This window comes from Nerophis lumbriciformis, linkage group LG17 (genome assembly GCF_033978685.3).
Source record: "Nerophis lumbriciformis linkage group LG17, RoL_Nlum_v2.1, whole genome shotgun sequence".
Lineage (NCBI taxonomy): Eukaryota > Metazoa > Chordata > Actinopteri > Syngnathiformes > Syngnathidae > Nerophis > Nerophis lumbriciformis.
Window position 1 is genome coordinate 37,567,968 of NC_084564.2, and position 12,366 is coordinate 37,580,333.

A 12,366-nucleotide genomic window follows, 5' to 3' on the forward strand; every position below is an offset into this window, starting at 1 on the left:
CTACCGGTCGGACGTGCCCGAAACACCTTCCTAGGGAGGCGTTCGGGTGGCATCCTGACCAGATGCCCGAACCACCTCATCTGGCTCCTCTCCATGTGGAGGAGCAGCGGCTTTACTTTGAGGTCCTCCCGGATGACAGAGCTTCTCACCCTATCTCTAAGGGAGAGCCCCGCCACCCGGCGGAGGAAACTCATTTGGGCCGCTTGTACCCGTGATCTTGTCCTTTCGGTCATAACCCAAAGCTCATGACCATAGGTGAGGATGGGAACGTAGATCGACCGGTAAATTGAGAGCTTTGCCTTCCGGCTCAGCTCCTTCTTCACCACAACGGATCGATACAGCGTCCGCATTACTGAAGACGCCGCACCGATCCGCCTGTCGATCTCACGATCCACTCTTCCCCCACTCGTGAACAAGACTCCGAGGTACTTGAACTCCTCCACTTGGGGCAAGATCTCCTCCCCAAACGGAGATGGCACTCCACCCTTTTCCGGGAGAGAACCACGGACTCGGACTTGGAGGTGCTGATTCTCATCCCAGTCACTTCACACTCGGCTGTGAACCGATCCAGTGAGAGCTGAAGATCTTGGCCGGAGGAAGCCATCAGGACCACATCATCTGCAAATAGCAGAGACCTAATCCTGCAGCCGCCAAACCAGATCCCCTCAACGCCCTGACTGCGCCTAGAAATTCTGTCCATAAAGGTTATGAACAGAATCGGTGACAAAGGGCAGCCTTGGCGGAGTCCAACCCTCACTGGAAACGTGTCCGACTTACTGCCGGCAATGCGGACCAAGCTCTGACACTGATCATACAGGGAGCGAACTGCCACAATAAGACAGTCCGTTACCCCATACTCTCTGAGCACTCCCCACAGGACTTCCCGGGGTACACGGTCGAATGCCTTCTCCAAGTCCACAAAGCACATGTAGACTGGTTGGGCAAACTCCCATGCACCCTCAAGGACCCTGCCGAGAGTATAGAGCTGGTCCACAGTTCCACGACCAGGACGAAAACCACACTGTTCCTCCTGAATCCGAGGCTCGACCATCCGGCGCAGCCTCCTCTCCAGTACACCTGAATAGACCCCACCGGGAAGGCTGACAATGTCATTTAGACGAAACCACGAAACATTTTGGATGACACTGCTCTATATCTGTACTATTCAAGCACACTTTAAACATTCAGTATTTGCAATTTGTTACGCACACACACACACATGTCTTGTTTAGTTCTAAAGAAGAGACTAAGATGCATGGTTTTGTTGTTCAGATGTGAGTACATGTGTGTCGTTGACAACAATAACTTTGAGGTGCTCACCTGTGTGTACACGGTAGTGTGTCTCTAGCTGGTGTTTGAGGCTGAAGCGTTTCCCGCAGCTGTTGCACTCGTAAGGCTTCTCTCCCGTGTGGATGCGTTTGTGGCCCCTCAGGGTGCCATCGTCTCGGAAGCAGCTCCCACAGTACTCGCACTCGAACGGGTGATCGCCTAAAAAAAGAAAGAAAACACCATTTTTTGTTTTGTTTTGTTTCAAAGCGTGTCGTGTCACCGCCACGGCCCCCGACGCCGCACATTATCTCGTGAGGCCGGCTTTATCCTCGGCACGGTACGCTCCATTGCATACGGAGCCGTGTCCAAATAGTCCAAAACAGGCACATGTTGCAAATGTTGTGACACGAGAACACTCCTCTCGGCTGTCGGCTAATGGCTAATAAAAGTCCTCCAGACATGTGCTGCTCGCCTCTATACTGTAGTTAATCTATTCCTCTCCTCGGCTGATGCCTCGACTCATCTCCAATGACCTATGCGCCTCATTATCTCAGTGTCCACAGCAACAGCCGAGGCCCAGGATACATGGCTCTCCTCATTACAGGCCAATTCTCCCCCAAATCCCCGGCCCACCCCACGCCGACGGAGCAGATGACATTTACAAAATGTTACTTCCAAGCAGAATGGCATACAAACAAGATACGCTGCCATGGCCAAAACTCCCCTTCACTTCTGTCTCTTCACATCAATTATGTATTCCTCCCGTCTAGACATCAAGCCGTCCTGACAGCTGTGAGTGTTATTTAAGGTAAAAGAAGAAAGGGGGACATCTCCTCTGCAAATATCTCTCGCGGCACTAAAACTCACCCTCGCTAGAACACACAAGACAAGTCATTTCCATTTGCCTTTCCTTCAATATTTATTTGGGTTTTTTCCTCTATCGCCTCGTATGAACCACACTGGAACTGACAGCCATGAATTTGCCCGAGCCCCCCCGACGGCTGTCTAAGAACCCAAAAATATAAACGCGATGAAATTGCCCAAAATAAGCACCGGCCGTAACGGTACAGTTGCTGTCATAGCAGAGGTGAGTCATCTGATGGGTAAGCGGGCCAGGACATGATGCATGCTAATCAATTAACAGAGGAAATCGAGTTACGCATACAAAAAAATAAATAAGTGCAGCATTCTCTAGTCTCAAAATGCACTTGCTCACTTTTCGGTGTAGACCTGCACTGCATAGACTCGGCATATTATCAACCTTTTTGTGAGGTATGAAACCATCTTTATGGACAGGATTTCTAGGCGCAGTCAGGGCGTTGAGGGGATCTGGTTTGGTGGCTGCAGGATTAGGTCTCTGCTATTTGCAGATGATGTGGTCCTGATGGCTTCCTCCGGCCAAGATCTTCAGCTCTCGCTGGATCGGTTCGCAGCCGAGTGTGAAGCGACTGGGAATGGGAATCAGCACCTCCAAGTCCGAGTCCATGGTTCTCGCCCGGAAAAGGGTGGAGTGCCATCTCCGGGTTGGGGAGGAGATCTTGCCCCAAGTGGAGGAGTTCAAGTACCTTGGAGTCTTGTTCACGAGTGAGGGAAGAGTGGATTGTGAGATCGACAGGCGGATCGGTGCGGCGTCTTCAGTAATGCGGACGCTGTATCGATCTGTTGTGGTGAAGAAGGAGCTGAGCCGGAAGGCAAAGCTCTCAATTTACCGGTCGATCTACGTTCCCATCCTCACCTATGGTCATGAGCTTTGGGTTATGACTGAAAGGACAAGATCACGGGTACAAGCGGCCGAAATTAGTTTCCTCCGCCGGGTGGCGGGTCTCTCCCTTAGAGATAGGGGGAGCTCAAAGTAAAGCCGCTGCTCCTCCACATCGAAAGGAGCCAGATGAGGTGGTTCGGGCATCTGGTCAGGATGCCACCCGAACGCCTCCCTAGGAAGGTGTTTAGGGCACGTCCAACCGGTAGGAGGCCACGGGGAAGACCCAGGACACGTTGGGAAGACGTTGGGAACGCCTCGGGATCCCCCAGGAAGAGCTGGACGAAGTGGCTGGGGAGATGGATGCTGTATCGATCCGTTGTGGTGAAGAAGGAGCTGAGCCGGAAGGCAAAGCTCTCGATTTACCGGTCGATCTACGTTCCCATCCTCACCTATGGTCATGAGCTTTGGGTTATGACCGAAAGGACAAGATCACGGGTACAAGCGGCCGAAATTAGTTTCCTCCGCCGGGTGGCGGGTCTCTCCCTTAGAGATAGGGTGAGAAGCTCTGCCATCCGGGGGGAGCTCAAAGTAAAGCCGCTGCTCCTCCACATCGAAAGGAGCCAGATGAGGTGGTTCGGGCATCTGGTCAGGATGCCACCCGAACGCCTCCCTAGGAAGGTGTTTAGGGCACGTCCAACCGGTAGGAGGCCACGGGGAAGACCCAGGACACGTTGGGAAGACGTTGGGAACGCCTCGGGATCCCCCAGGAAGAGCTGGACGAAGTGGCTGGGGAGAGGGATGCTGTATCGATCCGTTGTGGTGAAGAAGGAGCTGAGCCGGAAGGCAAAGCTCTCGATTTACCGGTCGATCTACGTTCCCATCCTCACCTATGGTCATGAGCTTTGGGTCATGACCGAAAGGACAAGATCACGGGTACAAGCGGCCGAAATGAGTTTCCTCCGCCAAGTGGCGGGGCTCTCCCTTAGAGATAGGGTGAGAAGCTCTGTCATTCGGGGGGAGCTCAAAGTAAAGCAGCTGCTCCTCCACATGAAGAGGAGCCAGATGAGGTGGTTCGGGCATCTGGTCAGGATGCCACCCGAACGCCTCCCTAGGAAGGTGTTTCGGGCACGTCCGACCGGTAGGAGGCCACGGGGAAGACCCAGGACACGCTGGGAAGACTATCTCTCCCGGCTGGCCTGGGAACGCCTCGGGGTCCCACAGGAAGAGCTGGACGAAGTGGCTGGGGAGAGGGAAGTCTGGGCTTCCCTGCTTAAGCTGCTGCCCCCGCGACCCGACCTCGGATAAGCGGAAGAAGATGGATGGATGGATGAAACCACCTTATCAGCTCCTTTTGATTGATTGAGACTTGTATTAGTACAAACCCCGTTTCCATATGAGTTGGGAAATTGTGTTAGATGTAAATATAAACGGAATACAATGATTGCAAATCCTTTTCAACCCATATTCAGTTGAATATGCTACAAAGACAACATATTTGATGTTCAAACTGAAAAATATATATTTTTTTTTGCAAATAATCATTAACTTTAGAATTTGATGCCAGCCACACGTGACAAAGAAGTTGGGAAAGGTGGCAATAAATACTGATAAAGTTGAGGAATGCTCATCAAACACTTATTTGGAACATCCCACAGGTGAACAGGCAAATTGGGAACAGGTGGGTGCCATGATTGGGTATAAAAGTAGATTCCATGAAATGCTCAGTCATTCACAAACAAGGATGGGGCGAGGGTCACAACTTGGTCAACAAATGCGTGAGCAAATTGTTGAACAGTTTAAGAAAAACCTTTTTCAACCAGCTATTGCAAGGAATTTAGGGATTTCACCATCTACGGTCCGTAAAATCATCAAAGGGTTCAGAGAATCTGGACAAATCACTGCACGTAAGCAGCTAAGCCCGTGACCTTGGTTCCCTCAGGCTGTACTGCATCAACAAGCGACATCAGTGTGTAAAGGATATCACCACATGGGCTCAGGAACACTTCAGAAACCTACTGTCAGTAACTACAGTTGGTTGCTACATCTGTAAATGCAAGTTAAAACTCTCCTATGCAAGGCGAAAACCGTTTATCAACAACACCCAGAAACGCCGTCGGCTTCGCTGGGCCTGAGCTCATCTAAGATGGACTGATACAAAGTGGAAAAGTGTTCTGTGGTCTGACGAGTCCACATTTCAAATTGTTTTTGGAAACTGTGGACGTCGTGTCCTCCGGACCAAAGAGGAAAAGGCGCAAAGTTGAAAAGCCAGCATGTGTGATGGTAAGGGGGTGTATTAGTGCCCAAGACATGGGTATCTTACACATCTGTGAAGGCACCATTAATGCTGAAAGGTACATACAGGTTTTGGAGCAACATATGTTGCCATCCAAGCAACGTTACCATGGACGCCCCTGCTTATTTCAGCAAGACAATGCCAAGCCATGTGTTACATCAACGTGGCTTCATAATAAAAGAGTGCGGGTACTAGACTGGCCTGCCTGTAGTCCAGACCTGTCTCCCATTGAAAATGTGTGGCGCATTATGAAGCCTAAAATACCACAACGGCGACCCCCGGACTGTTGAACAACTTAAGCTGTACATCAAGCAAGAATGGGAAAGAATTCCACCTGAGAAGCTTCAAAAATGTGTCTCCTCAGTTCCCAAACGTTTACTGAGTGTTGTTAAAAGGAAAGGCCATGTAACACAGTGGTGAACATGCCCTTTCCCAACTACTTTGGCACGTGTTGCAGCCATGAAATTCTAAGTTAATTATTATTTGCAAAAAAAATTTAAAAAAATTATGAGTTTGAACATCAAATATGTTGTCTTTGTAGCGTATTCAACTGAATATGGGTTGAAAAGGATTTGCAAATCATTGTATTCCGTTTATATTTACATCTAACACAATTTCCCAACTCATATGGAAACGGGGTTTGTAGATTGCACAGTACAGTACATATTCCGTACAATTGACCACTAAATGGTAACACCCCGATAAGTTTTTCAACTTGTTTAAGTCGGGGTCCACGTTAATCAATTCATGGTACAAATATATACCGTATTTTTCGGACTATAAGTCGCAGTTTTTTTCATAGTTAGGCCAGGGGTGCGACTTATACTCAGGAGCGACTTATGTGTGAAATTATTAACACTATACCGTAAAATATCAAATAACATTATTTAACTCATTCACGTAAGAGACTAGACCAGGGGTGTCAAACTCAAATACAGAGTGGGCCAAAATTTAAAACTGAACAAAGCCGCGGGCCAAGTTTGAACAAATTAACCTTTTAATAGGGACCCAAACAAGTTTTGCATTGAATATTGAACAAGCAAGGCTTATACAACTTTATAGTGACATGCAAAATCCAGTTTCAAATAATAATACAAATTAAAAAATATCAATGGCATATCAAATACAATTTAAATAAAAATGTAATGCCTCTTTTCTATTTGCAGCCTTCTGAAGTAAATATCAACATTAACTTTTTCCACAGGCTAATACATTTGAAAATAAAATAATGAATAAACCAACCATTCAGTTTGCAACACACTGATCTAATCTGATGTGCCCAAGCCAGATACCTGCCATCTTTTCTTGGATGCTAGTTCATTAATGTCGGGGCTCAGGCTTTGAGCTGAGGCAACCTTCATTATCCAACGAAGGTGTTCATCAGTCATTATACCTCGTAGTCCACAGTCTTGGGGGCGTGCCTTACAGGCACTGCTTTTAACGTCCTCTACGAGCTGACGTCACGCCCGCTTTTCATCCATTCTAACAACGTGCCCGCCCAGTCACAAGATATGAGCGGCTCCTGCGCGCCCACACACGTAAATGCAAAGCATACTTCATCAACAGCGATACAGTTTACACTGAGAGTGGCCGTATAAGCAACTTTAACATTGTTACAAACATGCGCCACACTGTGAACCCACACCAAACAAGAATGACAAACACATTTTGGGAGAACATCCGCACAGTAACACAACATAAACACAACGGAACAAATACCCAGAACCCTTTGCAGCACTAATTCTTCCGGGACGTTCTGTTGTGTTTATGTTGTGTTACTGTGCGGATGTTCTCCCAAAATGTGTTTGTCATTCTTGTTTGGTGTGGATTCACAGTGTGGCGTATATTTGTAACAATGTTAAAGTTTTTTTTATACGAGCACCCTCAGTGTAACCTGTATCGCTGAAGATCAAGTATGCGTTGCATTCACTTGTGTGTGCGTGCCAAAGCCGCATATATTATGTAACTGAGCCAGCTCTTGTTGGACTGGACGAAAAGGGGACGTTACAATTCTCGGGAGGGGCACTGAAATTTGTGAGTCTCCCGGGAGGTTAGGCAAGTATGAGAATTATGGTATAGAATTTGGCCCGCGGGCCAGAGTTTGACACCCATGGACTAGACGTATAAGATTTCATGGGATTTAGCGATTAGATTGTTTGGTAAACGTATAGCATGTTCTATATGTTATAGTTATTTGAATGACTCTTACCATAATATGTTACGTTAACATACCAGTTGGTTATTTATGCCTCATATAACGTACACTTATTCAGCCTGTTGTTCACTATTCTTTATTTATTTTAAATTGCCTTTCAAATGTCTATTCTTGGTGTTGGCTTTTATCAAATACATTTCCCCAAAAAATGCGACTTATACTCCAGTGCGACTTATATATGTTTTTTTCCTTCTTTATTATGCATTTTCGGCCGGTGCGACTTATACTCCGGAGCAACTTATACTCCAAAAAACACGGTACTACCATCATAATACACTCATCACACAAGATAATCATCAGAGTATATACATTGAATTATTTACGATATTTGCAATCCGGGGTGTGGGATGTGGCGAGGGGGGGGTTAGGTTTGGTTGATATCAGCACTTCAGTCATGAACAATTATATCATCTGAGAAATGGACATTGAAACAGTGACTTGGTAGGATATGTACAGCATACTTGCCAACCTTGAGACCTCCGATTTCGGGAGGTGGGGGCGGGGCGGTGGGGGGGCGTGGTTAAGAGGGGAGGAGTATATTTACAGCTAGAATTCACCAAGTCAAGTATTTCATATACTGTTATATATATATATATATATATATATATATATAAGAAATACTTGACTTTCAGTGAATTCTAGCTATAAATATATATTTCTTTTATTATATATATATATATATATATGTATGTATATATATATATAAGAAATACTTGACGAAATACTAAGTCAAGTATTTCATACATATATATATATATATATATAAGAAATACTTGACTTTCAGTGAATTCTAGCTATAAATATATATTTCTTTTATTATATATTTATATATATATATATATATATATATATATATATATATATATATATATATATATATAAAATAAAAACTTGAATTTCAGTGTTCATTTATTTACACATATACACACACATAACACTCATCTACTCATTGTTGAATTAAGGGTTGAATTGTCCATCCTTGTTCTATTCTCTGTCACTATTTTTCGAACCATGCTGAAACACCCTCTCTGATGATGCATTGCTGTGTGGCACGCACAAAAGTGCTTTCATCAAATGCACTAGATGGCAGTATTGTCCTGTTTAAGAGTGTCACAACAGACGAACTGCTTTACGGTAGAAAAAAACGTGACTGCTGTTGTCGTGTGTTGTTGCCGCGCTGGGAGGACGTTAATGAAACTGCCTAACAATAAACCCACATAAGAAACTAAGAACTCGCCCTCCATCCTTCTACAGTTATACCTGAGTCCGCCTGAATTTCGGGAGATTTTCGGGAGAAAATTTGTCCCGGGAGGTTTTCGGGAGAGGCGCTGAATTTCGGGAGTCTCCCGGAAAATCCGGGAGGGTTGGCAAGTATGATGTACAGTGAGCAGTGAACATAGTGAGCTCAGAAAGCATCAGAACAAGTATATACATTTGATTATTTACATTTGATTAATTACAATCCGGGGAGGTGGGATGTGGTGGGGGGAGGGTGTTAGTCTAGGGTTGTAGTTGCCTGGAGGTGTTCTTTTAGTGCGGTTTTGAAGGAGGATAGAGATGCCCTTTCTTTTACACCTGTTGGGAGTGCATTCCATATTGATGTGGCATAGAAGGAGAATGAGTTAAGACCTTTGTTAGATCTGGGGCTTAACATGGTTTGTGGAGCTCCCCCTGGTGTTGTGGTTACGGCGGTCATTTACGTTCTGGAAGTAGTTTGACATCCTTCTTACCCGAGTGCGAGCGCAGGTGTCTTTTGAGGGTGGTGTGGCTGGGGAAGGGGCGCTCGCAGTGGCTACAGATGTAGCTGTGCATGCCGGCGTGGACCTCCATGTGCTGCTGCAGGGCCTTTTGGGTCTGGAAGCGCTTTGCACACAGCAGACAGAACACCGCCATGTCGGTCCCTAGAGATGGCACAGAAAGACGTAGATGCACGGTTATTTCAGTACGGCGGCGCATGCAGACGCAGGGGCCTTAAGTGGGGAAACTGGGTCACTTCAACTTTGTGTGAGTCCTCGGAGGGAAAAGCTTCTTTCAAAGAGCAAGTGTCTCTACCTAAACCAACTCTCCTAAAAGCCCACAGGCGCTTTCAGCTGTGAGCCTTTTATACGCTCTATTTTCAACCATCAAAGTCATTGTTTTCCTGAAGAATTTCCCACCCAACGCACAGCATGCCAATCACACAATCAATGGCTCCTTCCTGGTACGTTAGATGTGTAATTATTCTCTTCATTCCCCACCAGGAGTCAGCCACAGCCTGTGAAGTCCTCTGCGCTCAAAGAGCGGCTGATAGAGGCTCCGCCCTAAATGATGCCTACACCGTACGCTCTGTGCAGAATGTTAAGTAGTGATATCAAGCCATTAAAGGCAGGACTGCAGGAAAAAAAAAAACACAATCCAGTTTAATCCTGTGTGTGACCTGGCATCTCTTTGGGGCTGCTTTCCTGTTGCGCCGAGTGTGGAGAGGAATACAGATAGGCAATCGCCGGCAGGCTAGTTTAAGTCAAAAAGGCTATGAGACGTGGATCCTTTTGGCTGTCATGCAGCCACCAATTGATCTACAGGCTCAGTCAGGACACCACAACTCCAAAATCCACTCTGCCGATTCACACCAAGGCAAAAATCATACGCGGTGATACTGAGGATCCGGCTAATCTGGGGCTTTAAAGGCCAAAATGTGCCTCTCCAGACAGTGAGGCATTCATATGAGATTATGAGGGTCCTTATTTGTCTCGTCTGCTCAGGTTGCAGATTGTTTCCAACGCTCGCAGCTCCCATCGCTCCTGACTGAGATTCAATCAGACATCTCCAGCAGTGGATCATTAGTAAACACAGGACTGTGCCAGCACTTCATTGGAATTCAAGTGGGGTTGCTCTGTCACATTTAAAATGCAGTCTGATGAGGTCCACTAAATCAAATCATTTGTTACTGTTATTGAAGTGCCTTGAGGCAACTGGCAATTAAATTGGAATTAACGCGGGGAAAAAGGGACACAGCGCGCTCATACTAAGAGGGGAGAGTGTCAGCCGCCCGCTTTTAGGTTCAATCAAGTTAACGGACAGGCCTGTCTTGGCGGCGGCAGATAAAGAAACGCATCAAGTCGGTTCAATCAAAAACATTTACCATGCAATGTTTTACAATTTGTTTTATTCGCTCAAACCTTTCTTTTTTTACATTTTTATTTTCAGGCTTTTACCCAAATGCACAAAGCCTCTTATTTGTGAAGAAGATGGACGGCCGCTCGGGTTTTCCTTTTTTTGTGTAAGAAATTCCCTCGAAAATCGCTAATAGAAGTGATCATCCGTAATCATTAACCGCAAGAGGACAGGATGAAAGACATTCCCTGGTCTTAACAATCCTGCAGGGAGGCGATCCAGTGGAATGAACTGCACCTGTTAGAAGCTTTGGGCAGCGTGCTGCACAAAGAGCACACAATGAGGTTCAGGCCCTCATTGACCGAGCCCATTAGTCATAGGCTCCACATGCACCTCCTACAACCCCCACTGTCTTTATGCTGTCGCCTAATGACCAGGGCCCTTTCTCACCCACGGATCACAATATTTAAGTTGAAAGACAAGAGACCCACCGCTCTCAATGCCTCTGTACCCACAAGCCCCCTCCCACCGTCACCTTATCCGCTGACCATACAGGAAATCCTTTCACTGTTTAACCAGCTTTACTTTTCTGGATGACTCATATCTAAATAATGCCTGGTCACCCTGCTGTACCTTGCATCTGAAGCCCGGGCTAGTGATTCATCTGGAACCCCTTGGAGATATTTTAAGATGTGAAGATTTGATTCACTCAGATGTTTCTTTCATGGTATTTGCTGTGGCCAGCAGGGGGTGTGCTTTCTGTTCCAATATGTCCAGAATGGTCAAGAGTGGTAAAGAGCGCTCGGCCAATTGAACAACACAAATACTTCAATTTTAATACATCAAAGCCACTTTAATTTTAACCCGTTGTTTTACTAAAGCCTGTCAACTTTTTTGAGCTGTTTAGAGCAGTGTTTTTCAACCACTCTGCCGTGGTGTGCCGTGAGAGATTATGTAATTTCACCTAATTGGGTTAAAAGTATTTTTTTGCAAACCAGAAGTTATAATCTGTAAATAGTGTGCCGTTGTTGAGTGTCGGTGCTGTCGAGAGCTGGGCAGAGTAACCGTCAGTGACGTGCGGTGAGGTTGATGGCTGGTGAGGCACTGACTTCATCACAGTCAGATTTACAAACATATGAACCATAAAGAGTATCTTATTCACCATTTGATTGGCAGCAGTTAACGGGTTATGTTTAAAAGCTCATACCAGCATTCTTCCCTGCTTGGCACTCAGCATCAAGGGTTGGAATTGGGGGTTAAATCACCAAAAATGATTCCCAGGCGCGGCGCTGCTGCTGCCCACTGCTCCCCTCACCTCCCAGGGGGTGATCAAGGGGATGGGTCGAATGCAGAGGACACATTTCATTACACCTAGTGTGTGTGTGTGACAATCATTGGTACTTTAACTTAACTTTAACTTTACACATACAAACTGTAGCACACAAAAAAGCAAATTTAATAAAAAAAAACATTATGGTCTTACCTTTACTTAGAAATTAAGTCCATGCGCCGCAACTAAAGCCCTCACTTAAACTTTCCACGTGCAAGATTGAATCTATTTAAAAAAGTGTAACCGAGGGTTTATAAATGTCGCCTATACTGTATGAAACTACAAAATAACAAACACGGAGGCTCCAGTTTACACGAGGACCACTTTATTTACCTTCTTTCAAAAACCTCCGCAACGTGACATCACTTCCGCTCTTAGCGCCTTCAAAATAAGAGCTCAAGGCATATACTGTATAACAGCGCATAACAGGAACTTAACATCACAAAGAGGAAAGCCCATGAAAA

At 45.9% G+C, this 12,366-nt stretch overlaps 1 protein-coding gene across 1 annotated transcript in view; it reads right to left on the reverse strand.

Annotated features, from left to right (window-relative positions):
* zbtb16b (zinc finger and BTB domain containing 16b) overlaps positions 1-12,366 on the reverse strand; it is a 142,949-nt gene that overhangs the window by 16,569 nt on the left and 114,014 nt on the right. The window contains exons 5-6 of the mRNA XM_061973174.1: positions 9,210-9,380; positions 1,321-1,488 (exon numbers count right to left, since the gene is read on the reverse strand). Coding sequence (XP_061829158.1) covers positions 1,321-1,488; positions 9,210-9,380 — 339 coding nt within the window. The remainder of the gene's footprint in view (positions 1-1,320; positions 1,489-9,209; positions 9,381-12,366) is intronic.